Below are 27,131 nucleotides of genomic sequence, written 5' to 3'. Positions count from 1 at the left end.
CCAGGTACCCTCCTCCCTCCCATCCATTCCCTCTCCCTGCACAAAGTATTCCCTTGTTGTGGCAACTCTGCTCACTCTCTCTCCAGGACCCAGGACTTTCTAACCTGAGTATGTAACAGTTATTTGACATTTAATAACGTATTGCCTTGTGATGTTTCTTGTTGCCTTCCTTGAATTGTTATGTACTTTCTGTACTGTTACTTTTCATATGTGTATGTCTCATCTCCCCACCTCTATTATGAGTAAACGCATTGACTGCAGAGACCTTGAGTTGTACCTTTGAATCACTCACAATGCCAGGCCCATAACAGACGCTCAGTACATATCTGTCTCATGAAATCATGTAACTCCATTCATCTGGCTCAGGGCTGCCAGGCGCTGCTTCAGCTCTGACCTTGGCTGTGGGTACCCTGCCCATTTGGAAGAGATGGAAGTAGCCCTTTCAATTGCATGGAAGAAACCTAATCTACAGAGAGGAGACAATATTCTTATTTTGGCCAAGCTATCAGAGAAAATATAAGGTATAGTCATTAAAATATGGCCCTGCTGATAATCAGTACCATAAACTGAAAAAGTATTACCATGGATGTAAGCACTATATTAAATAAATGATGAACTCCATATTCCTGGTTTCCTTCTTTACAGAAATACAAATACTACATTATAAAAAAAAATCATATTACCATAAACTTTCTGCTACCCAGGATTCTGAGAAGAATGAGATGCTCTATTTGATCAAACCTCCTAGTCTCTGAGGCAAGAACATGGCCTCACTTGTGGTCCTACCTCAACATCCCCACAGTACCAGGCAGGTTGTAGGTATTTCATATATCTTGTCAAATCACTGAATTGAATTGAGGTCTGCTTGATAAAGAAATCCAAATTTGGGCCGGCCCCGTGGCTTAGTGGTTAAGTGCGCACGCTCTGCTGCTGGCGGCCCGAGTTTGGATCCCGGGCGCGCACTGACACACCGCTTGTCCGGCCATGCTGAGGCCGCGTCCCACATACAGCAACTAGAAGGATGTGCAGCTATGACATACAACTATCTACTGGCGCTTTGGGGGGAAAATAAATTAATTAATTAAAAAAAAAAAAGAAATCCAAATTTATCATATGATTATGAAGTTTCAAATAGTAATACAGTCATAACAACCTGACATTAAAACCTTACTGACGTGACTTCCTCTTCCTGACAATTTAGGAAGCACCGCAGGGTCTCAAGGTGCCCTTAATCCTAATTACAAACACCATTTTTTTCACTGTCATGGTATATTCAGAGACGTACCTGTCAATATAGAGTTCACACCAACTGGGTTAATTAACTATGTTAGTACAGATCACTAAACAAAAGTAATGTATTCCTGAATATTGATTTGATAAATTGATATAATATGCTCTGACTGATCTACAGAGCCAATATCATCCCAATCAAAACCCCAGCTGGCCTTTTTGTAGGAACTGACAAGCTGATTCCAATATTCATATGGAAAAACAAAGGACCTCACATAGTTACAATGATCTTGAAAAAGAGGAATTAAGTTGAAGGATTTACAGCTATATTAATATAAGTTAATAGAAAGCTATAGCAATCAAATGAATATAAGGTGCCTTCTCTAATTCAGCTTTTAAAGAGAAGCTAATAAAATATAGTAATCTATAACTATAAACAATAGCTAATAAAGCTATAGTAATCAAAATTGTGTGGTGTAAGAGTAGACAACTCAGTGGAACAGAATAAAAGTCCAGAAATAGATTTCCACATATAGAATCAATTGGTTTTCAACAAAGGTGCCAGAGTCACGCACAAGGGAAAGGGAAGTGTGACATAATAAATCCATATTCGGTCTCTGCCTGCGGTTCCTGACACCGAGCTGTGACTCCCTCAGAATTTCCTGAGTGACAGGAATGTCTTTTGTTCTATTGAGGCGACTCTGGGTGGGCTCCTGGAAAGGGGCTGGTCACCACAAAGATGAAGCCCTGATTAGAAGTTGGAACTTTCAGCCCCATTCCTCATCCTCTAGGAGAGGGGCTGGAGTTTGAGTTAATAATTGATCATGACTATGTGATGAAACTTCCGTAACAATCTCTCAACTATGAAGTTCAGAGAGCTTCCAAGTTAGTGAACACATCCACGTGCTAGGAAGATGGTGCACCCCAACCCCACAGGGACAGAAGCTCCTGCACTCGGGACACTTCTGGACCTCACCCTATGTATCTCCTCATCTGGCTGTTGATTGGTATCCTTTAGAATATCCTTTATAATAAACCAGTCAACATAACTAAATACATCCCTGAGTTTTGCGAGCCATCCTAGCAAATTATTGAACCTGAGGAGGGGGTTGTGGGAACCCCTGACTTGTAGCCAAGTCGGACAGAAATGTGGGTATCCTGGGGACCCATTACTTACAAATGGCTTCTGAAATAGGGGGCAGTCTTGTGGGACAGAGCCTTCAAACTGCAAGGTCTGCACTAACTCCTGGTGGGTAGTGTCAGAATTGAACTAATTGTAGGACACCCAGCCAGCATCCACAGAGAACTGGAGATTTTATTGGTGTGGAAAATATATACATTTGGTGTCAGAAGTGTTGTGAGTAGAAAAAGAGTTTTCCTTTAGCAAGTCTATTCAATAAATAGTACTGGAACAACTGGATATCTGAATAATAGTAACAACAACAAATGAAGACTTAGAACCATACCTTACACCACACAGAAAAATAAATGTGAGATGGGTCATAGAGCTGTATGTAAAAGCTAAATCTATCCAGCTTCCCAAAAGAAAACATAGAAGACTATCTTTGTGCCTTTTGGGTCTTAGGACCCAAAAAGTGAAAACCATAAAAGGAAAAAATTGATGTTAGTTGTGAAAATTTTTTACATTTTGCTCCTGAAAAGCCAATGAAAAATATGAAAACACGAGCCACACACTGGAAAAATAGTCATGATAGATATACCTGACAAGGATGTGTGAACAGAATTTAAAAGAACGCCTATAACTTCATAATGAAAAGAAAGCTAAAGTTTCAAACACAGGCCACAGGCTTGAACAGCTACTTCAGAAGAGGAGATACCTGAATGGCCAACAGACACGTGAAAAGATGTTCAGCATCCTTAGTCCTCAGGGAAACGCAAATCAAAGCCACAATGAGACACTGGTAGAATGGCTAAAACTAGTAAGATCAACCTTACCAAGTGCAGGCAATGATGTGAAGCAACTAGAACTCTCATTCATTGTTGGTGGGAATATCAAATGGTGTGACCACTTTGGGAAACAGTTTGGCAGTTTCTTACACAAAGTCACACACACATCTTCCACATCATCCAGCCATCCCTCTCCTAGGTATTCACCCACGAGAACAGAAAACACATGCCTGCTAAGTGGCTTATACAAGAGTGTTCATAGCAACTTCAATCATAATCATCAAAAACAACAAGAGAGTGAGTAAACAATGTGTGGTGCATCCACGCAGTGGAATGGGCCAGTGGGGCAGGGTCAACTTCTGAGGTCAAGCCCTCCGCCCTGGGGAGCTGGCACTGGCTATCCAGCAAACACCTTTTGTGCTTCCTCAGAAGCATTTTGTGGAAGGTGTTTTGAGTTCCCATAAAAAGATAATTAGAATCTAGCAAAGTTTAAAGTGTGCATGTCCTTTGACCCGGCGATTCCAGTTCTAGGAATTTACAAGTATGCCAGCACAACTGTATATGGTATTCATTCCTGCAGTGTTTATTTATTTATTTATTTTTGTGAGGAAGATCAGCTCTGAGCTAACATCCATGCCAATCCTCCTCTTTTTTTTTTTTTTTTTTTGCTGAGGAAGACTGGCTCTAGGCTAACATCTGTGCCCATCTTCCTCCACTTTATATGGGACACCACCACAGCATGGCCTGACATGCGGTGCATTGGTGCGAGCCCAGGATTCAAACCCGGGCCGCCAGCAGCAGAGCGTGCGCACTTAACCACTACGCCATGGGGTTGGCCCCTCCTGCAGTATTTAAATACAGAAAATCCACACCTAACTTTATCACACATCAGTGGTGGCCAGTTGAATATTTACTAGGACATCCAGACATCGCAACATGTCCTCTAAAGAATTGAAGGGGCAAATCTGCCCAGGTGTAGTACCAGGAGGGCGGGGTGGCGACATCGCATGCGTGCCAAGGACAGGGCTGATTTACCTGCCACCTGGTTACCAAGAAAGTCTGGAACGACACTCACCAAACTGCTAACAAGGGCTGCTCCTCTTTCTTAGGATTGTGTCCTTCTCCATAAAAAAATAATAAGTACGTCTTACTTTTGTAATTTCAATTTAAAATTATGTTTTAATTAAGGTTGGAAAACATAATTAGGATCACTTAAGTTAAAAACTGGTAAAATTTTAAACCCCACCTGTCTTTAGGAAAGAGTGAGTTTTACAGATGAATGATACATACATTCCTTTTTTTTTTTGTGAGGAAGATCGGCCCTGAGCTAACATCTGCCAATCCTCTCTCTCCCTTTTTTTTTTTTTGCTGAGGAAGACTGGCCCTGGGCTCACATCCATGCCCATCTTCCTCTACTTTATATGGGACGCCGCCACAGCATGGCTTGACAAGCGGTGCGTTGGTGCAAGCCCGGGATCCGAACCGGTGAACCCTGGGCTGCCTCTGCAGAGCGCGCACACTTAATCGCTTGCGCCACCGTGCCAGCCCTCGATACATACAGTCCTAATTGAATTTCATTCTAAACAAATAACAGCCTCAGAGATAAATTTTATAATACCAATTTTTAAAAGAAAGTACCAAGAAAATCCTTAAATTTATTGATATTAACTGGACCTGAAAGTGTGTGTTCCTAAGGCCTCCATCAAAACCTCTTCTGCACGGACCTCCCTCAAGAGCTTCAAAAACGGAAGTGTGTTCTTACTCTGTGCTCCTGGGGCAGGAAGGGGTCAATGGCTGTGTGCTGATGAACATCTTCACACACGTCAGAGAAGCCATCACATGTGTGGCGACAAGTATTTGCCTCCTAGGTGAAGGCCATGCTCCCAGCAAGGCAGCCCCAGAATGTGCCCTGGGCAGGCAGACTCCACACAGCTACCTGCAAGCCTCTCTGTTCTGAGCCATGTTATCTAACTGAAAAGAAAATCAGGGATGGCCTGCCTGGGAGGACAAGGCATGAGGCACGTGGCCCTCGTAGTGACTGGAGTCCTATGGCCAGCCACACGCAGACCCATCTCCAGTCGCCCTTAGCATCGTGCTCCAGGAATCTCCTTCTCCAGGCCTCCTTCTCCATTTCTGAATCTCTGTGCTGAAGCTGGTATCCCCCAAAGCACACACAGAACAGATGCAAAATGCAGACAGCAGGACAGATGTGAATTCAATAGTGATAAGCCATTTCTGAATAGAGGGGTCTCTGTCGCCTTAGCTCAGGGCCACCCCCTTCCCACACCTCCCCACCCAGGAGCTCCCTGCAGTTTCTCAGCATTGGTCTGGGCATCCCTGGTCCTCCCATCTCCTGAGCACTAAACCTCTGGGCTGGCTTTGACTCATGAGCTACTTCATCACTCATTCATTCACGCATTCATTCATTCATTCATCCACTCAACAAATGTTTCCTGTCTCTGGCCATATGCTGGGCCCTGTGCTAGACACCAAGGGCCTACTGTGAGCAAATGGGACACGGGCTTGCCTTCATCAGGCCAGGGAGGGGAGGCAGCCTTGATGCAGGCCATCAGCCCTCCTCACCTGGACCAGCAGCCCAGGTTCCCCCACACACAGCCAGCCTCCTTCTCCAGGCCTCCCGCCCCTCACATGCATGCCAGCCACCTGCATGCAAGACCCTGCTCCAGTGGCACCTCCATCAGCCACTGCAACCACCGCCCGCATCGCAAGAATTGCTCCTTCCTTGGAGCAGCTGTGCTGCCTGGCGCCTCATTCCCAGCTCACGGTCCGGAACAACTGTTGTGCATGCACGTGTTCTCCTGCCAGGACTCAGCCCTGAGGTCGAGTTCCTGGTTGGCCTTAGCACTTGCCTGATGTAGGGTAAGTTTGGGAAAGTGACATAACGAATGAATGATTATTCCCATCATTACTCTTCGTTGGTTCATGCAAAAACCTTCTCTGAGCTTATGTGAAGCTCAGAGGACCAAGATGAAAACCCCTCCTCATCCTGGAGGCCCCCGGGTTAGGGGTGGGAACGAGAGGAGAAAGCAGGCAGTCAGAACACGTGCACGACGGGTGACCGTTTTGGAGAGGATTCTGATGGTAAACAGCAAAGCTGTAAAAATGTAAACGGCCTTGACCCACTAACCATACATCTGAGAAACTAGCTAAGAAAACAATCCAAAATAGCTTTAAACAAACCTTTACTCAGTGTAAACCCATTTCAATTCAACATCTGTGGAGAGCTACATCTATAAGAGATGCTGCTTCATTTAGGAAACAGGAAGATGAGAAAACAGGGATCCTGCCTCTAACAAATAGTAAGAAAAAGACAAATACCACAATTTTAAAAGTTGGCAAAGATTTCTCATGCTGGAGAGTAAATTACAGATAAGCAAGGAGGGGCTGGAAGAAACCATGTGTTTCTTCCATCAAACATCAGTATGAACTTATCTCAACCTACATTTCATATAGATACAGAAACAATTAAGATGGGTTAGCGGACATACCTATCTTTCCTAGCTCTGTACCCTGAGATGGCTTAGAAACAGGGACACCCCAGTAGCAACGAGCACACCCAGATCTTGTTTCTAACACCATCCTCCAATAAAAGAACCAAGGTTTCTTGGAGAAACATTAAGAAACTGCCAGACTGTTTTCCAAAGTGGCCACACCATTCTACATTCCCACCAGCCATGTATGAGGGTTCAAGTCGCCCCATCCTCTCAACACTTGCTAAGGTCAGTCTTTTTACTTTTCACAGCCACTCCAGAGGGTGTTGCATTTCCCCAATAGCTAATGATTCTGGGAATCTTTTCCTGGGCTGACTGGCCATGATCAAAGCAAGGATTTCTTGGTCACTGGTGTTGTTTTCAGGATGAGAGAAATGTGTGTGTGTGTATGTGCGGAGGGAGGAAGGTTGGAGGTGTGAGTGGGTCAAGGTCCCTGCCTCCCACGGAGAGTGGAAGGTGGGGAAGGAGGACCTGGGTCTCCAGTGGCCAGAACTGAGATTTCGAGATCAAGACTATGGCTCTTATTGCTACTGCTGCTCCTACTAACACTAGACCACTTAGCTCATCCTTTTTAACCTCTTACAGTACCAGACGCTATTCTGGACACTTCACACACACCAACCCATCAATCCCCCAGCCACCTCGGCTGATCATCAAGACCCTCACAAGGTGAGTTGAAGCCTGGTGCCTGGGGTCACTAGTTGGGGTTGGACCCCTGGCTGAGGCGGCCTGGCTGGGAAGGTCCAAGGCCTAGCCCTGGGGCCCCCAGGCAGGGCTATGCCCACCTTCCTTCCACCTTCTCTCCTGGAACAGGTGGCACTGGAGTGGACTTGGGGATATGTGGAGGAGTGTGTAGGGGGTGCACGTGGGGGTCTGGAGTCCCTTTGGCCCAGCTGTGCTATAGCTAGCTGCCTGAGCACTCACCTGGCTGAGAGGGTCCTGTCCTCCAGCCCCAGATACCAGGAGCACACGAGAGGAGGGCAAACAAGCTGTGAAATACTCTGAGTTGGCACACAGTCTGTGTAACATTCCCCCGACATCAGACATCCCAACTGAGTGAAGGACCTGTACCCCTGAATGCTGGTCGGATGGGAGTCGCCTCATGCAGGAACATATTCCACACAAGTAGCCATATCCTTGCAGCAAACTTTCTCCTTTATTACAGTTTCTCAGAAGGCCTGTGCTTGTAGGGCAAACTCCCGCAGAGCATCACTAGTAAGCATGAAGTACAAGAAGTCACGTCTTTGCAGCTAGACATTTTAGATCAAGCCTCAGCATATCTGAAGCACCTTGTCTTGACAGTCTGGAAGTTTCAGAAGAACAACACTCAAATTGGCAATGACAGAGCAAAAGGGCCTGAAGAAAGGGGTGTTCCAGTGACACATCCACCAGTAAGTCGCTGGCGGTGGTGTATGGTATTTTATCACACAACCTGGAGCTCAGTACGACATAGGGGCAATTTTAAATGCATATGACTGTCACTTGTGTTTGCCTTAAGTTCAGATTAACTTTGCATACCTTTTTAGAATTATTGATCATACTAAAATTCAAACATGACCAGAAGGAAGTATCTCACTAGAAAGAAAAAAAAAAGAAAACTGAAAGAAAAAATCTGGTAGAAACTTCAAAATATTAAAAGCAGACACAATGGAAACCGAAAACACTAACGGTCAAGATCACGCGGGAGAAGAATGGTGGGAGCTGAGAAAACAGGATGACGAGAATGAGCGCGCAGAGACGAGGGACGTGAGACTCGGGCTACGCGGAACAGCAAGGCACAGCAGAGGGACACGACGTGACAGGCAGGAGAAGGTGGTGGTCCAGGACAGGGATCAGGTGGCCGCAGCCCATGGTGCCGCAGGGTGCCCGTTACCACAGCACTACCCCCGACCCTGGTTAATGAAAACGCATTTGTTCAATGTTGTGATTTCGTTTACCGAGAACCAATTAGAACACACAGCAGACAACAAAGAGGGTTGTGGAAACACTGCGAAAGAATCATTTTTAACAGGAAAACTGCTACACGGTGTTGTGTGCTCCGAGACCACGCGCTGACCGTCCAGGGTTTCCCTCCGGATAGACAGACCCCGTCGTGAGCATCTTCAGAACCTGAGGAGTCACGAGGCCTCCGCAGAATGACTGCGCGCCGGGCCACACACCGCGGACAGCTCAGGGGCCTCCACGCAGGGCGGCCTCCGCTTCCCCGCAGCTGACGGCAGGCCGCGCGCGGACGCCCGGAGTCCCGCAGCCCCTCGGGCTCCAGCCCAAAGAGAGCCACCCTGGAGGTCGTGCCAGGGAGAACGCCACGCCGACGGCCTCTCTACGGCCAGTGATGAGAAGCCAAGCCTGACCGACGCCGCGAAAGGAAGGGCTGAACTGTCTTCCACTCGCTCTATAAAAACAGAGTTACCGAATCGTTCACCGCGTCGAGAGGCAATCGGAGGCCCCACGAAAAATTCGGGAAGCAAATCTGAGCGTCCGTCCGTCCGTCAGTGAGGTTTCACCAGTCGTGGGACGTCCGCGCGGTTCATTGCCAGTTGTCGGCTCCGTAGCTTCGCAACCACCAGGACTGCTTCTCTGGTTCTGATCAACGCTCACTTCAGGCCTAATTTCCTAATCGTCTTAAAAACGGTGCTCCAAAGCTCACAGACTTGAAACCCCACCTACCTGCACCGGACCCAGGCACCCCCACCCGGAGCCTGAGGGGAGCCACGTGGGGGCGGGGGGAGGCGGGGTTCGCGGGGGGCAGTGGGTCCACCGGAGGGGGTGGGGGAGAGGCTACCCCAACCCGGAGGTAAAGCGGTGAGGAAATCAGCAGGACCGCAGAGGGGGCACTCGGAGGTCGCCCTATCCCCTGAAACCACCAGGCCCGCCCCCTTTCCAGGAACAACCGCGCGGGGTCTCCTCAAGGCCCTCGACTCCAAGTGCGCACGCGCGAACGTTCTCGCACTAGCGAGGGGCGGGGCGGTAGCGCGCCGCTGCTGCGACGCGTATATAGGCACGACCACGTGATGTGATGCCCACGTGACTGGTCACCCACGTGACAGCTGGCGGCAGGGCTGGGCGGTGCGCCTGTCCGAGAAGCTCACCGCCCAAAACCGGAAAGGCGCAACCGAGGGCGGGTGGCGGTCTCTGCTGCCCTCTTCGCTTCAAACGCGGGGGGGGGGGTGTGCTGCAAGGCGCTGGGCATGCGGGTGAATAACCGGCTTCTGCCTGCGAGGGTGATGGAGCTGAAAGCTGGAAATCTGGAGGTGCCCATCACAAGCGATTGGGCGATGTCTGTCAGAAAGATGAAAAAAGAGCTCCTTCGATTTGCTCCTGTAATCTCACTTCTAAGACTGTCTTGAGGAAATAGGCTCTAATACTGCCTTGTAGAGCCACTGCCTTTGGATGATGAGGTACTGAAAAGAAAAATGGTTTCCCACCAGCAGAGGGCCCATTGTCTATTGCTGGCTGTCACTGTAAATCGTGGGGTTTGGCCAGGAGCCTGTTGTGTAGGGTGCAATTGATACCAAACCTCTTAATCTCAAGTTTGTGTGCTGATGATGCACAGTAAACTAATCTCTGAGACACCGGTGTTGCAGATGGAGAAATGTTTATTTGAATTGGCCAAGAGGAGAATGCAGGAGGATAGCTTCTCTCAAATCCGCCTTAACAAAAGAAGAAAGCAGGGGGTTTTGGTAGAGCTAAGGGGCTTGGGAGGAGGAGCTTTTGAGAAACAAAAAGGAAGTCCGTGTTTCTTTCACACCAGCTAAACCCTTGGGAAATCTGACTTCTGGGTGGCAACTGCAGCTGGGGGCTGGTTATCTGATGATTTTAACTTCCTTAAAGGCATTCTTTTTCTTCTGCAAAACAAGCTCATAAACCGTTGTGACCCTTGAGTCACCCCTCGGGTTGAACAAGAAAACAGCAAATTAACAAGGTTAACTTCTTTTCATCTGTGTTTGTGTTGGGAACAAGGTTGAAGAGTAATCATGTTCTTATTGAATATTTACAGTTAACCTTCAGGTAGCCAGCATCACAATGACAGTGGGACTCCCCAATAGAAAGCAAATAAGTCCACGTCCAGAATTAAGGACTATTCCAATGTGGCCTCTAATGGCTCCTGCAGGGAAAGGATCAGTGAAGTCACCTGCCATCAGGTGGCTGGCTGCTCTCTCTTCCCCACAACTAGTATTGGGATTCAGTTGGCCATTAAAACATAAGGAGGAGTCATAGCCAGGGCAGCCTCTGGGGGAAAAAAGGAGTCCATGTTGTTGAGCCTGGGCATAGTCTCCTTACCTGTCCCCACAAGCCAGTTTGGTTGGGGCTTAAGCAAGCATCACTAGGGTGGCTGGAGAAAGAGTCTGACGGACATGTGTAGATAACCTTGTCCACCTGATTGAGCCTTTCCCACAGTGGAGACGTTCTGATGAGCTTTCACATGGAATGTGAATCTTCTCAAATTCTGGGCCTGTTTTAAGAAGTCCATCTTCACACCTCATCAGCAAGGCTCTTTGACACCAATCCTCCAATCTGGTTTTATCAAGTCCCTGCACTGGGGCATTGATGAGATGTGCTGCTCAGAGGGGTTTCCATTGTCTTCTCCTGGTCGCCACGTTTTTGCCTCTAACTGTCCCTGTCTGCCTGGACTTATCGGGCTCAGCAACAATCCTTTAGACCTTGTGGTGGAGATTCAGGCTCACAGTACAGCCCTGTGGGTGCATTTCAGGAAGCCTCACACCCCACGGCCACTGTCAGTCTGTCTTGCTGTTCTGAGCCAGGGGCCACCCCTTGTGCCCTGCTGGATGTGTCACTAATGCTGCAGAAGCCCCTGCTAGCTGGCTTGGCCCAGGCCTTCATTTCAGGTCCTCCCTCTTTCTCACCCTCCCTTCAATGCTCTTGGCAGTTGTGGCCATACATCTGGGGTTATAGTCGTCTTCAGTAGGTCTGAATGGCTTCTGTTTGCCCTCCAAAGCCACCTGTACCTTTCTCTTCTCTAAGACCAACAGGAAGCTAGAGAGCAGAGTGACTGCAGCCACTGGGAGGCACTGGCAAGGAGATTGGAGGTGGAGGAGAAAAAGGCTGGGGTATTCCTCAGCTCTCTTATGCCTGGCTGTGGGTTGATGCTACACTAAGGAAAGCCACAGCTCCTGTTCAGTGCCCACTCCATCACCTTCAGCTCTTGAGGGTCCAGGAACTGTTCCCAGGCCTCCAGATTCTGACCACACAGTGCTGTGGCTAGTGTTGGAGTGCTCACTGCCCTGTTGGCTTCTTTTAACCCTGTTCATAAAAATGGCTCATTAAACTCCCTGCAGCCATGTCCTTTGAGTATCCTGGCTGATACTCATAGTTTGACTCCAGAAGTTTCAGTATCTATGCTTCTTTTCCTGGTGCTTCTGTTGGCTTGAGAGAGGAGATACCCTATTCATCTGCAGCGGCAAGTTCCATGGACACTTTTTACGTGAAAAGGTTCAACATGAATTCAAAGATTTTTCTCCCAAAGGATTTATATCCAGAATGTTCTTGGGGGAACAGTTTCTACCTCTTTGAAAGTGCAGGGTTTTATTTATGTTTTTCTTCAAATTATAAAGCTGAACAGCAAAATTTCTTAACACTAATTTTAAGCAATTTTTTCTGAAGAAACAGCTTCCTTGGTGACTGGGAAGAAGTAGGTCAAGAGAAAAAACAGAATTAAAAGGATAGTTTACTCATAATTGCACAAATTAGGAGTCATTTTCAAATGATGTGGAGAAATCTTTGTTCTTTTCCAAAATCCAACCACCACCACCACAGTGCAGAACCTGCCACCCTTGTCCAGGGACACGGACACTGGGCTACGAAGCTTGTGGTTCTTTACTTTTTTTAAAGATTTTTTTTTTTATTTTTTATTTTTTCCCCCCAAAGCCCCAGTAGATAGTTGTATGTCATAGCTGCACATCCTTCTAGTTGCTGTATGTGGGACTCGGCCTCAGGATGGACGGAGAAGTGGTGTCTCCGTGCGCGCCCGGGATCCGAACCCGGGCCACCAGCATCGGAGCGCGCGCACTTAACCCCCAAGCCACGGGGCCGGCCCTCTTTACTTTTTAACAGCAGAAAAGGACATGAATCCAGAGCTTTCTCTCTGAAAGAAGTTGAGGGAGGGAAAGCAAAAGTCCACTTTATTTGTAAATGGGCACTCCCTTTGGGCCCCTGCAAGAGCTCCCCTCCTCAGTGGAGGCTGCTGGGCCTGCCTCAGAGTTGGGCAGGTGACACCAGGGGCAGCAGAGTGGTGCGGCAGGAGCGTGCTGGGCTCACAACCCAGAGGTTGATGGGTTGAAACCATCCTCTGCTATGAGCTTAACTTTTTCTGGTTTTGAGTCCCTGGGGGTGGGTGGGTAGGGCTCCGCCTGTGGATCTTCCAATCCGTGTCTGTGTCCCTATCTGTCAGTGCTCTCATCAGGGCACACGGCAGCAGCGGGTTCCATGGTGTAATGGTCAGCACTCTGGACTCTGAATCCAGTGCTCTGAGTTCAAGTCTCTGTAGGACCTGTGTGCCCCTGTTGTCCCCTGACTTTGCCCTCTTGATGAGCGGTGTGTGTGTGTGTGTGTGTGTGTGTGTGTCCTGCACGCTCAGGCCAAGGGTCGCCCCATGGTGGACTGAGTGGTACGCAGTTCTGTGGTGTAATGGTTAGCACTCTGGACTTTGAATCCAGCGATTGGAGTTCAAGTCTCAGTAGAACCTGCCCTGCCTGTGGCAGGGCCTGTGGCAGGGCCTGTGGCCCTTTTGTCTGCCCTGTCTCCTCCAGCTTGGGCACCACCTCCTCAGATGAGGACCCAGTGCTGCAGCACTCCCTCCCCAGAGGGAATCATGTTTGGAATTTCCTCGTCTGTTCTTTTTAACGTCCATTTTTTCTCTCTAGTTTGGCTTTAAAAAAAGACCAAAAGGGGGCCTGGCCTGGCGGTGTAGCGGTTAAGTTCGCATGTTCCACCTTGGCGGCCCGGGGTTCCCCGGTTTGGATCCCGGGTGTGGACCTACTCACCGCTCATCAAGCCATGCTGAGGCAGGGTCCCACATAGAAGAGCTACAACTCTATGACTATGATACACAACTATGTACTAGGGCTTTGGGGAGAAAAAAGAGTAAGATTGGCAACAGATGTTAGCACAGGGCCAATCTTCCTAAAAAAAACCAAAAGGTGTTTAAAAAAAAAAAAAAAAGACCCAAAGGGGCTTATATCACATGTATGGTTCTGAGATTTCCCTGTCAGTGTAAGAAGCGAGTCCATGATTTACCACTGCGAATCCCCCATCTGGATATACCATTACTGAACCGTGCTCCACGGACGCACTCTTCTTTAGGTGCTGCAAATTGTTGAATCTTACTGCAAACCTGCTCAAGAACACCGTCCGGGACTTGCCACGGGCACCTGTGAGGTGGTCCTGCAGTAGAGAAGCTCCCAAGAGCACAGCTTCCCACAGGTGCGCCTGATCTTTTCATCGACATCAACACTTTGTAGGTCATTTGCCCACCTACTGAGCAAGACCCAAATTTGTAAGTAGATGTGTATCTGCATGTGTATGTATATATACAATTTGCATTTCAACCTTAAAATAAGACTTCAGTCCTGGCACCTGCCCTCCTTGTTTTCAAAACATTTGGCTTTTCCTTATTCAGTAAGTACAGGGTCCAGCCTGTCCAAAAATACCATGCCCTCTGCCTCCCTGGGCATTGGAGTTGAGGGTTCATGCTTTAGACAGTGCTACGCCTGCTGTTACTGACTGGGAACGAAGCCAATGGGTGTGTGGAAGGCAGTGGAGTGTAAATACCAAGGTTGGGCCTGAGGAGACGGAGCCCATGTTTGGTGGCCAAGTGGCCTCGGGCAAGTGAGCTGCATGCCTGGGCAGCAGTCCACTCAAGTATCCTAGATGCAAGTGTGAAGGTCTTCTCACTGCAGGGTGTGTCTAGAAGCCTCTGTTGCTCAGCCTTGGGCCAGCAGGTGAGGCCAGAGAACATCCTCGAGTCAGTGGCATAATGTAGGAGCCTGCAGACAGGCAGTGCCCTCGCCCAACACCCGAGGCCAGTGTCAAACTGACAGTGTGGACAGTGGATGAGCTGCAGTCCTCACTCTGGCAAAGCTGGGAAGGACAGACCAGTGTCTACACTGGCTGGAACTGGCCCAGGCGCTCAGGCCAGGTGGAAATGGAATCGAGAAATCTGGGCTGCAACATGGTACAAAGCACAGGCATGGAGAGCAGAGCCATTCACTAAGATGGCCAACATGCACACAAACCTGGACACGCTCACGGTCCACTGGAGGTGCTAGCAGCACTGGAACTCAGGTAACAGCATTCCTGTAGAGACAGCTGCCGGGTGCGACGTGAATCTGGACTTACTCTGTCCTCCTCCACCGCTTGCTTGGCCAGCACTGCTCACTAGCAGACTCTCTCCGCGTGTCACCAGCCTGACCACCAGGGCCCCCCTCACTCTGACTCAAGTTATAATGATGATCCAGTCTCAGAGCACACAACAGCCCCTGGCTGAGGAGAACAGCATCTGGTTCACAGAATTCCACACTCAGATATACTCTTCAACTGTTTATTCCATGATCAGTTACTGCAGAGAATGGAAACCCAATTGTATATAGACTGAAAGCAAAAAACTACACAATTTCACACAACATATCCAGTTATCAATCCAGACAGGTACAATATGATACAAAATAAAATGAAGGAAACCTAACATGCTAAGGCTTTACAGCACTGAGGGGTTCAAGATGAGCATCATCACTCATGGTAACAAAATCCAAGTGCTTTGAAAAACCCACTCGAGGCCTCTTCACAGATGCTTCATTTCACAGGATGCGCCCTGATGGGGAGCTCCATGATTCTGCAGATTTCTGGTTGTCTGCCAGCCCTGTTTTAACTGTTTGTAGGCAAACTGCTCTCTCTTCTTTCCTTAAGGCGAGCTCACATGAGCAGTATGAGCAGGATGAGGGGTCCCATCACGCAGCCAGAGGGCTTGACGGAACCGAGTCACGGAGCCAGGCCCACTGTATGAGGGAAGGACCATAGGGAGGAGCTGGGGGGAGGCTGGGCCGTCAGGAAGCTGTCTCACCCACCTTTGGGGTCGGAAGGGCCCTCACCTGCCTGACCCCACCCAGGGAGGGACTGACCACACAGCCTGGCCTGAGCAGGGCAGCCTGTCTCTCCATTCTCCATCCTTCGTCTGTACTACCTGTCACCCTTGTTGGGCCTCCCCCACCTCAAGGTGAGTTCAGCTTAAAGACAATGTCAAAGTGCGAGTTTGGGGCATAAGTTGCCAGTGCCCACCGGGCCCCACAGTTAGAGGGTCTGGTCCCAGGAGGGGACTGCTACTGCACTCTGGCCACTGCAGCAGTGAGGAATGTGGCCCACTGTTGCCAGAACAGATTTTTTTCAAGAAAAGCTGGAAATTCAGATTTGTGTATGAGCCCCTTGATTCCAAAAGGTTGCAAGTTATTCATGTTCTGGCAAAAACATTTTCAAGAATAACACCTGTAGGTAAAAATAAGAGCCAGGCAGGCAGACTGTGCTGGTACGGTCCCCACGACCTGCAGCCTGCATGCCTCCTGTCTTTATTTCCACATCAAATCTCTCTGAGGCACATAAATCAGAACTTCTGGGGTCTTAGCTCTTCACAGGACACTTTTTGGATTTTTTTAATCCTAAAAGACAGTAGTCTGGCTCCATTGTTGTTCTTTGGGATTTTTTCAGTCTTAGGGTAAAAGGCTACTTAAATTGGGAAAATTGTTCTCTTGTGTTAAAGTATTCCAATCACACATGTATTTAAGGATAGCACCACATCAAGCTGAATGAGGGAGCTGCCAACAAATGGGGGTAGCAGAGAATTCTGAAAAACGAAAGTAACAGAAGAAAAGCCAAGCTGTTTTCTTCAGGTGGGTATCAAGTCTCTGATACCCACACTCAGCAGCTCCTCCCTCCTTGGGCAGCTGATGGCACCTGCCTCCCAGCCTTCTTGACCTTTACCACTTGATGTCTTGGCTGTTAGGGGGGTGCCCTGGGCCTTGGTACGCAGTGTGCAGGGCTTCCTGGACCCTGGGGGAGTCGGCCCCATCCAGCCACTCCTGGTACAGCTCCTGCACTCGGGTGCTGGTCTCCGGGGGCTGCACGGGGATGTCTGCGTAGATGCCTTCCATCTGCCGCAGCAGGGCCTTGTTGGCGTGCCCATCCTCAGTCTGGGCTTGGCCTCTGCCATTTAAGCATCCTGAAAGACACGCAGGGAGCTTACTCTTTTTCTCCTTTTGTCTTAAAGGGAAGATGGTTCTGGAACAGGAGAGGAATGACAGCGGTGCATGGCATTGTGTGGCCAGAGCCTGGAGCTGGGCCCTAGACACTCATGTCCCCGCAAGGCCTCAAGAACCCCAGTCACAGGCTCACAGCCACAGGTGCTTCCTATTCTCACCTATTTACATCACCCATAAAGTGTTTTTACCTAAAACTGAAATAACTTGCCAACCTTTTAGAACTGGGTGGCTATGTATGCAAATCTAGATTTCTCTTAAAATTTATCAAAACCAGGAGAGCACAGAAATTATTAATAAGCAGCTAAACCACTGGTGTCTGCATAATGCCTTAGTGCACTGGCCTCCATCTGGGCTACAGCGGGGAGGGGAGATGGGGACCCAGGACCCCATACATCCAAATACCATGGCTTGAATAAAGAATATGCCTCCTAGGTATTGGTGCTACTTACCCTCAGACATGTTGATGTCATGATTACATGATAAAAATTCATTTAAAGTGATTTGGAGCAAAGGTCCACCCTGGCCAAACCTTTCCCCATTCATCTGTCGGCAGCGCCCAACAGCTGCACTTCTGACCTCACATCTCAGAGACACTCAGCTGAGCAGAGGACTCAGCCCACTCTCCCAGTGAGCTGCCTCTCCATGGTCTACCTTTCCTCAGATCCCTGGCCTTGGCTCCCCCACAGGGGAGCGACTCTAACCAGAGGGCACAGGTGAGTCCCACCCAGCCCCCACCCCAACTGGTGCGCAGGTGCAGATGCCCCCCCAGGAGGCCCTGCCTGGACTGCTTGGCCGTCTCACCTCCAGTCCACTCCTCCGCTCAGGCCATGGGCTCTGCCGTTTGTGCCCCTGGCACAAGGACTCCGAGGCTGTGTGTTCCCCTAAAGCCAGCACTCGCCTCTCTCCCTTCAGCGCCCTGCACCCGCCCTCCCCAAATGCTCATGGGTTCTCCACCAACTCCCTGGTGAGGTGGCCGCGGCTCCTCTCCATCTATGCTCTTCCCACCACCGCAGCCTCGGCTCCTCAAGCTCCTCTTGCACCTGGAATTGCCCACCTGGTATTTCCACCTGAGTGGAATGGCACATCCCTGATCCCCTCTCTGATTCAGCTCTGTCGCCACCTGGGGGCCTGGATGGACCACCAGGGGCCACGGGCTGCCTTCCTCCCTGACGCCCACACCTACTCCACCAGCAAGTCCTTCCGGGGGACCCCCACCCCAGCCCATCTCGTTGGCCTCCATCTTTTACTTGGTCCCTCCTGTCACTCAGGGACAGAACCTGGCTGGAGGAGGTGGTGGCCGTCTGAGCCACCCAGGCCAGCCTTGGTTCCCATGTGCCTCAACTCTCAGGTTTAAGCGTACTCTCTGTACCAGCTGCCACACGAGCCGGCTCTCACCTGGTGCTGCCTAAGCAGTGACTCTTCTCTGGGACCACACTCCCAAGGGGATTTCCAAGGTGACGTGTGACTGCCTGCTCTTTTCTACTATGTGGGTGTGAGGAAAGAAACGGGACTGTCACGTCACAACCACCAGGGCAGTGTCCACGCTCCCACATAGCCGTTGGAGCTGAGTGAGGCTTGGGTGGCCAACAAGGGCCCGTTTCCTACAGGGGCTGTGGAAGGGTCTGCTCAGCCTAGCCCCGTGTCTCACCCCCAGCACAGGCGAGGACCTCCACAAAGTGGTATGGCGACTTGCCCTTCTTCAGCTTCAGGATCACGTTCTGGATGTTTCGAAAGCCATATGCAGCAGCAAAGCGTAACAGAACCTCCCCGTTCTTTTCAAGGGTGACCTCCTGGAAGTCTTTGTTCCTATAAAATGAACAAAATGGATCTGATCTATAGAGTCCTTCTTCTGTGGCTGGAGGATATTTTTCTAATCTAAGTTTGGAAGTCAGCAAAAATAAAAGTGTGTGAATAAACAGAAAAGAGGCCTTTCAATCTTTTTTTTTTTTTTGTGAGGAAGATCAGCCCTGAGCTAACATCCATGCCAATCCTCCTCTTTTTGCTGAGGAAGACCAGCTCTGAGCTAACATCTATTGCCAATCCTCCTCTTTTTCCCCAAAGCCCCAGCAGATAGTTGTATGTCATAGGTGCACATCCTTCTAGTTGCTGTATGTGGGACGCCGTCTCAGCATGGCTAGAGAAGCGGTGCGTCAGTGCACGCCCGGGATTCGAACCCAGGCCGACAGTAGCGGAGCGCGCGCACTTAACCACTAAGCCACTTTCAATCTTGACTGGTGTAAACTCTAAAATTAGGATGGCCTCCCCCCAACACACACATGCACACAAAGACGCACCTCCACACACACGTGTGCGCGCGCGCTCACACACATACACAGACACGGCTAGCTTGGGGCCATCTGCTCTGACAGGCAGTACTGACCACACAAGCAGACAGGGCTGCCCCGTCCTGCGCACCTTAGGGTGCGGTAGGTGACCTCCCCCACGTCCTCGTTGAACAGCTCCTTGGCCGCGTGTCTGAAGATGTGCACCAGGTACCCATCCGAGCTGGCTCCATCATGGCGCCTCATCTCCTCCTCTTTCCAGTCTCCAAACCTCACCAGGCAGAGAAAAATGACAGCAAGAGTCAAATCGGACTTCCAAAGTTTTATGATCCAAGGTTGCCACATGAACAATGAAATCCTTTACAAATATTTGAACTTTGGGCAAAAACCTCATTTTTGAGTTTTACTGATCAACATGAAATATCCTTTATGGCCTAGTGTAAGACGGCAGGTGGAGTTATACTCAGCACTGCTCACAAGTCACTCCTTTCTCCCACTGCGCATGCACCAGGCGTGTCCCTCAGAACCTCATGACTCGGGACAAGACTGGGAATCTGAGGGCCACTCAGGAGCCTGCTGGTCTGCGCCACAGCCAGGACAAGGATGCTTGGTCAGCCAGGGCTCCAGCAGAGGCTCCAGCCATGGGTACTCGAGCTGCTTCATTCTGTAAACCTCAGCTGGCCTTCTACAAAAGGGCCACACACACAGTCCCGAGGTCACTCCTGGGAACACTCACTAGTGGCCCATGTACACTGTGCAGTGCCCAGGGCACTGGATGCAGCAGGAGCACTGGTCATCAGTGAGGGTCACCACCCAAGGCAGAAACCTTGCCTGCAGCTCTTGGTGCAAAGGGACCCAAGGAAGCCACTGTTTCCCTGGAGGTGACCCGCCCTTGGGCAGGTTCAAACTCGGAATGTTGGGAACAGATGAAATGCCGAGTGGGAGGATGCCAGTGCATAAATGGGTGGCCCCTACATCAGACCTTGGAAACTCGACTCCTCGCAGCCCTGGTGAATGGTGTCAGGAAGGGGCCGGCCCGGTGGCACAAGCAGTTAAGTGCTTGCGCTCTGCTGCAGCAGCCCGGGGTTCGCCAGTTCAGATCCCAGGCACGCACCGATGCACTGCTTGGCAAGCCATGCTGTGGCGGCGTCCCACATAAAGTGGAGGAAGATGGGCATGGATGTTAGCCCAGGGCCAGTCTTCCTCAGCAAAAAAAGAGGAGGATTGGCAGATGTTAGCACAGGGCTGATCTCACCAAAAAAAAAAAAAAACAGTCGGGAAGATGGCTGAGGGTTGGGATGGGGCTATGGTGACATAGGAAGTGGCACCCCAGATGAGAGGCTGCCCCATGCTCACATCTCAGTGCAGCTTGTGGCCTCATCGTAAAGTAGAGAGGCCCTGGGATGTATGCCTGGCACAGCTCACACAGGCAGCCTCACCCGCAAGATGCCCCTCCTTGCAAAAGCCACTTACAGTGTGTCCACGGCAGCTTCCTTCACTGAGATATCACTTTGCTCCATTATCTGGACAATTTCACCTACAGACAAATAGGAGGCGTAAGGTGCTATGAAGGATACACACAGTTCACGCCAGTGGGACATAACGCTTCCTTGAGAATGGTTTCTGAACATGATTTTCTTCCCCAAAGGAAATTCTAAGTGACGTGACCTTGGAAGTTCTCCCTCTCACAGAAAGCAGCAGCCCATCACAAGTGCGAAGTAACATTAATAAAATGAAAAATGCTAACAAAATATAAAGAGTCTAATTCCTCTTTCCTCCCTTGAAATGAGAGATTTTTGCAATCTCTCCATGTTCCTGTTTCCCAATCAGAAAGCTGCTGTATATAATAACCTCAAGTGGATAGGATGACCAAAACCCACTGGCTGCATTTACAAGATGTTTGGTTATCTGCCTGAGATCGACTGACTGTCAGCACCTCTTCCATATCTCCCTTACACTGGGTTCCTGAGAAAACCTGAGAGGAAAGTGACTCAACCAACCCGTGGCATCAGGTGTGCATGAGGTGACCGAACATCAGTGAAACAGAGTGAAAATTGATTTCTGCACTCAGAAAAACAAGACGAAACACAGTCCTTAGGAAAACACCCCGTCTGAGGTGAGCAGTGGGCTCTGGGTCCCGTTGCTTGGTGGCAGAGGGTCAGGTGGCTGGGGCCCTCTCTGCCCCCCACCCCTCCTGTCACACTGTCCCCCAGGACCCTGCGCCTGTGCCGTGGAGGCCTTTCCACGGGCGTCCACGCACTGGAGCTGCAGGTCAGGGGACCCACAGAGGGAATCGCTGCCCTCAGGGCTGCCCAGAGCCAGCCGCTCTGCCTCAACTGCACTGGGCCTGAACGCTGTGGGACCTTGTTTTCAGAGCCCATTTAAAGCGCACCCCTGGGTCTCAACAAAGACTTAAGCTGCCCCTCAACTGACTGCAACGCCCTTCTTAATGGCCCTCAGGACTCCAGGAATCAGTTCACACGCCAACAAGAGAGGACCTGCCGCAGGCTCTCCACACAAGCCCAGACAGGGCTACTGTGGAGGTTGCCGGCAATGTCACCAGAGCAAATGTTTCCTACTTTGCTCTGCCTAAGGAGCCTCACAGTCTGGCTGGTCAGAGGAGACCCTCCACATGGTGTGTGACTTTTCCCACGCTGCCCTCTGCTTCACCTCCCGAGGTCCTGCTGGTGACCTCAGAGTGCGACCAGTCAGAGGCCTCCGGTGCTCAGCCCTGCCCACCTCTCACCTGAGGTCAACACGCAGTCGGCACCCCGGGAACTCTGCAAAGCTGAAGGAAAATCTTCTCGAAGGGCCTCTAATTTCTTGTCATAGCAAGGGGCCACAATAACATGGAAAATCTTGTCTGGGGACAGGTTCTGTGAGAAAGAGCAAACTCGTGTTCCAGGCCAGGGAGAAGAGGAGGGCAGCTTAACGTTAGTGCTCAGAACATGCCTGTGGGAAAGCACGCCCCTGCCCTCTGCCCCAGTGCTTTCTGGGGTGCCAGGGCTGCTCCAGGTCCCACAGGCCGAGCTCCTACTCTGAACCTGGCCCCACAACTCCACCGAGAAGCAGCATCAGGTCCACCCACAGCACCACTTCACTCCAGACCGAGTGAGGTGTGGAGATGGATTCACCCAAAGAATCTGTAGGACCTGGTGGTTACCAGAGGGGAAGGGGGGAGGGGGGAGGGTGAAAGGGATAATTCGGTACATGTGTGTGGTGATGGGTTGTAATTAGTATTTTGGTGGTGAACATGATGTAGTCCATGCAGAAATAGAAGTACAATGATGTACACCTGAAATTTTTGCAATGTTATAAACCAATGTTACTGCAATAAAAAATAAATAAAAAAAAAAAAAAAAAAAAAAAAAGAATCTGTAGGACCCAGCAGCCTTGAGCCTCACGTGAACAAGCACAGAAAGCTGAGCCTGTTTCCCAGTGAACCTATGTGTAAGGTGATCAGACACGTTGAGAATAAGCCACTGCTGGACTGTTACTGAAGGCCTGGCCAGTTCACCCACAGACTTTCCAGAAGCCTCCCAAGCGACACCTTCCTGCGCTGCTCCTCTCTGTGCCCACAGCTAAGCTGCAATCAGTGGCAGTGCCAGGAGCTGGCAGTTGCCAAGTGACCCTGTGGCAAGGTCTGGGTGGAACGGCCTCACTTGGGACACCCACTCCTTGTTACTGCTTGCCTGGAAGCATGCCCGGCCGTCCCTGAGCAGGGCTGCGGGGATGACCTAAAGCATTTAGTTCTGAGAAACTCCTGGATCCTCCAAACAGTGGGGTGGGGCAAGAGCAAAGTACAAAGCTCCGTAGTTCACTTTTCTGTCCCCCAGAAACACACACTGACATCACATTTATAATTTGCCAACTGTGGTGATTTTACGATTAAACCAGGTAAAAAGGAATCATTCCCTATTGCTAAATTAACAAGGTTGCCAAAAGCCCATGTGGCTTTTTTAAGCTGGCTTCAGGTGTTTGGAAGATTCCTGCTTTCACTGTCCTCTCGTGTTCCCACAGTGCCTGGCCTTAGAGGGACTTATAATCAGGTTGCAAAGGAGTATGGGGAGCTGCGTGACTGGACAGCAGACCCCAGGATGGGGGCCACGGCGCGGGCAGCACTGCGGCATCAGAGAGCTCCGGGAGAACCCAGGCTTGGCCACAGCCAGAGCTCCCGGAGGTGGCCGCAGATCACACACTGGGGGTCTGAGTGGGGGCCTGGAGAAGGGCAGGGACAACAGAGCGACCAGCTGAAGACAGGGTGCTACACAAAGGGGGGACCCTGGGGGAGCCGAGGGCCGTGGAGAGGAGAACTTGTGGGGCCTTCAGGAGCTGGGTGAGCAGTTTTCCTGTCTTGAGGACAGAAGCAGCCAGTGGAGCTGGATGCCTACTCGCCCTGGCGCCTGCAGTCTGGGGGAGAGAGCAGGGTGGAGGCTGCACGGGACTTCCTCAGTGCCAGCCTCTCCAGAGGTGAGGCCCAGGGCCCCCCTCAGCAGGGTGGGTGGTGCTTCCACTTGGCCTGGGGCTGAGACCACCCTGGACATGCTGGGTGGGAACCTCCCCCGGCCCTCCTTCCCCATCACCACCATCCCCACACGGAAGCCTGCGTGCTGCCCTCCAGGAAGACGTCGGCTTACCTGCCGTCTGGCGAAGTAATCCTTCACCAGAGAGCCCATGATCTGCTGGGGAGACTTGGCGGTGCAGAGGTGGGGAGTGACGGGATGCCCCAGCACCCGCTCCGCATACCGGACCCAGCCTGAAGAAAGAATAGGTCCCGTGTCAGCTCCTCATGGCTGCTTCTTCCCACTTCCCATAACATGCCAGGGATTCTGAGCTCTCGAGACCCACCTGTCACCCCGGGGTAAAGCCAGGACACCTACCCTTCAGGTCTTGCCAGGAATGCCCGACAGACCCCTCCCCCAAGCAGCTGGGGCTGAGGGAATTCTAGGCACATATGCCGCAAGACTGGAGCCCCAGACCAGAGAGGACAGAGTGGGAGAAAGTGAGAGCTGGGGTAGCAGGTCCCCCAAAAGAGAGGAGTTTAGACGAGCAGCTACAAGGCTGCACGGTTCTAGCTCCCCACAGCAGCTGCAATGTTGTTCTTGCAGCCAGGACAAGGGGCCACAGCTCAGACAAGACCTGACAGCCACACAGCCCACCCAGTTTCACTTACCTAGTGGAAATTAATAGCATGACAACTGCCCACTTTTTAGGGCAATGAAATATGAGAAATGCATACTCCTCAATGATAAACTATCAACAGCACAATTTGCATTATGCCCACTACGGGCCCAGCATGGTTCCAAGAATTTCCCCTGAGTCACTGACTCCCACTGTGCCCTGTTGGGGGCACTGCTGCTGTTGTGGTCTCCAGGGGTGGACACAGGTCAAGAGAGGTCAGCAGACAACAGAGCCAGCAGCTTGACTAACAGGAATCACGGCTTGCTCTCTTGTCCCACTGGGCACAGCCTGGTGAGGAGAGCATCTGGTGACACCTGCTGACCCCACAGACAGGTGTGCACACCACAGCATCCCGATGGGGTGGTGCAGAAGCCTGGTGACAAGCTGCCTGCCAGACCCCTGGGGAAAGCCGCCTCCCTGTGTCCACTCCTGGCAGGGAGGAGCAGCAGGCACCAGTCAGACAGACAATCCCATCTGAACAAACTCTCAAACCACAGCTGTCAACTGCATGCAGGCCTGAGCGTGCTTGGGAAACGTCCATGGTGACCCACAGAAGCCCTAGGAGAAGTGCTGCTAGAAGAGTGCTCCCCTTGTCCTCAGCCTCTGCATGTGTGCATGCGATGGTTTATGTTAAAAGAAAAACCACCAAAAACAATGCAGCATTTGGGGGTCCACGGGCAACTTGTAAGGCCCCACCCACCCTGGTCTCAGCACCAGTGCCAGCTCCTCCAGATGCTCTCTCAGGCAGACTGCATCTTTGTGCTGTGGGAGAGCTTGCTGCATGCTGTGAAGGCTTTGAGGCCATGGGAACTGCACAAGATTGGTAAAATGCAGGAGGCAGGAGCCAGGGCCCATGGAGGACCTCCTGGCCAGGGTGGAAGAGGGCAGAGCAGGGACAAGGAGGAGGAACTGGGATCCCAGGGCCCACGGCTCCCCAGCACCTGAAGCCAGACAGACTAGCACCTTCCCAAGGACACCTTTGATCAGGAACTCGTGGCTGAGCACTGGATGGGGGCAAAGATGCTGGCCTGTGGCCTCGTCAGCCCTGCTGGCTCCCACATCCAAATCTGTGGGTGCTGGCACTTCCCATGTGGCCACCCACCTCTTCTCAGTGACCATCTCTGGTGGAAGGGCACTCTCCAGGAAGGTCGCTCTCCAGACACGGTATTGGGGTTGAAAAGATTACTTTCTATAATTATACTCAGAGTGCTGGGGGGGGGGGGCAGGAGAAAACTGCAAGATTCTCAAAGCCCCTCAAGGCCTGCGAGCTATGTCCAGAAGTGGAGCAGCTTAAAGGTCCCCTTCCAGGCCAGCCCCAGTGGCCTAGGGGTTAAAGTTCAGCACGCTCCGCTTTGGTGGCCCAGGTTCGGTTCCCAGGCGCAGAACCACACCGTCTGTCAGTGGCCATGCTGTGGCGGTGGCTCACAACCACACACACACACACACACAAAGAGGAAGATTGGCAACAGATGTTAGCTCAGGGTGAATCTTCTTTAGCAACAACAAAAAAAAGTCCCTTTCCTCTGCTGGGCCTGGGCAACGGTGCACCCAGCAGGGTGGCATTCCATGGGTTTGTGGGTAGCAAGGGCTACCTAGACATCTCAGTCGTGGCCTGGACACACCACTCTCCAATCAGTCCAAGGGAGCAGCACCAGGTGGTGGTGGGCCCTGCACCCCAGGATGTAGGGATCCAGGTGAGGAAGCTGTGCCAGTGAGCCAGCACAGGACAGCCCACAGCCCCAATTCCACATGCCAAGTCAAATCATCTGACCTGGGTGTTGCTTTAATCTCCTTAAGTTTGCATAAGGAAGCAAATATGACAATGCCAAATTATAGAAAATATGTAGTTTTGAACCAGATCTCACCTCATCTTCTTGAATTTGAGAAGTAGTATAAACCTGAACAACAGTTACAGTTTTGACATGCTTAGGTATAAAGAACTCCAGGAGGAAAATGCATCATTACCTAGGAAAAACATTCTAGAAGCTCCAAACCTACAAGTACAGTATTGCCCCCTTCTCCACAGTTTCACTTTCTGAGGTTTCAGTTACCTGTGGTCAACCTTGGGCTGAAAATATTAACTGGAAAGTTTCAGAAATAAACAATCCATAAGTTTTAGTTGCACACTGTTCCGAGTACCGTGATGAAATCTTGCACCATCCCACTCGGGACGTCAATCATCCCTTTGTCCAGCAGATCCACACCATATACACTACCTGTCCATTAGTCACTTAGTAGCCATCTCAGTTAACAGATCAACTGTCCTGGCATCACAGTGCTTGTGTTCAAGTCACCCTTATTTTACTTCATAATGGCCCCAAAGCACAAGAGTTGTGATGCTGGCAATTCAGATATGCCAAAGCGAAGCCGTAAAGTGCTTCCTTTAAGTGAAAAGGTGAAAGTTCTTGACTTAATAAGGAAAGAAAAAAAAATTGTATGCTGAGGTTGCCAAGATCTACAGTAACTTTTATTCCAGTATGTTGCTGTAATAGTTCTATTTTATTATTAGTTATTGTTGTTAATCTCTTACTGTGTCTAATTTATAAACTAAACTTTATCATAGGTATGGATGTACAGGAAAGAAACACAGTACATATAGGGTTCGGTACTATCTGCAGTTTCAGGCATCCTGGGGGTCTTGGAACGTATCCCCCGCAGATAAGGGGGGACTACCGTAAACAGCCCTGAACAACTCAGAGAGACCACTGAATGCAGCAAATCTCAGGCCGGATGAGACAGGAGCAGCTGGTCTG

The 27,131-nt window shown here is 50.5% G+C and overlaps 2 protein-coding genes, 1 long non-coding RNA gene and 1 other non-coding gene across 6 annotated transcripts in view; 2 read left to right on the top strand and 2 right to left on the bottom strand.

Annotated features, from left to right (window-relative positions):
* Positions 1-5,862, bottom strand: part of FOXK2 (forkhead box K2) — a 95,041-nt gene extending 89,179 nt beyond the window's left edge. Inside the window, exon 1 of the mRNA XM_087441903.1 lies at positions 5,788-5,862. Within this exon, the coding sequence (XP_087298029.1) occupies positions 5,788-5,862 (75 nt within the window). The remainder of the gene's footprint in view (positions 1-5,787) is intronic.
* Positions 5,863-9,796: 3,934 nt separating this feature from the next.
* Positions 9,797-18,628, top strand: LOC147915091 (uncharacterized). The gene is made up of 3 exons (XR_015554795.1): positions 9,797-10,048; positions 13,971-14,163; positions 17,469-18,628. It is a non-coding gene; the product is annotated as an uncharacterized LOC147915091 (long non-coding RNA).
* Positions 13,089-13,160, top strand: TRNAQ-CUG (transfer RNA glutamine (anticodon CUG)). The gene has a single exon. It is a non-coding gene; the product is annotated as a tRNA-Gln (tRNA).
* NARF (nuclear prelamin A recognition factor) overlaps positions 15,194-27,131 on the bottom strand; it is a 25,569-nt gene continuing 13,631 nt past the window's right edge. Inside the window, exons 5-10 of one of the 3 annotated variants that reach the window (XM_087441857.1) lie at positions 23,835-23,953; positions 21,944-22,073; positions 20,671-20,734; positions 19,331-19,468; positions 18,564-18,721; positions 15,194-16,875 (exon numbers count right to left, since the gene is read on the bottom strand). In XM_087441857.1, coding sequence (XP_087297983.1) covers positions 16,634-16,875; positions 18,564-18,721; positions 19,331-19,468; positions 20,671-20,734; positions 21,944-22,073; positions 23,835-23,953 — 851 coding nt within the window. In that variant the 3' untranslated portion in view covers positions 15,194-16,633. The remainder of the gene's footprint in view (positions 16,876-18,563; positions 18,722-19,330; positions 19,469-20,670; positions 20,735-21,943; positions 22,074-23,834; positions 23,954-27,131) is intronic. The other 2 variants (XM_087441859.1, XM_087441858.1) reach the window with 2 other exon arrangements.

This window comes from Ceratotherium simum, chromosome 16, assembly GCF_057802395.1.
Source record: "Ceratotherium simum simum isolate JZ-2026a chromosome 16, ASM5780239v1, whole genome shotgun sequence".
Lineage (NCBI taxonomy): Eukaryota > Metazoa > Chordata > Mammalia > Perissodactyla > Rhinocerotidae > Ceratotherium > Ceratotherium simum.
The sequence above is the reverse complement of the archived record's forward strand: the minus strand, read 5'-3'. Positions and strand labels throughout refer to the sequence as shown.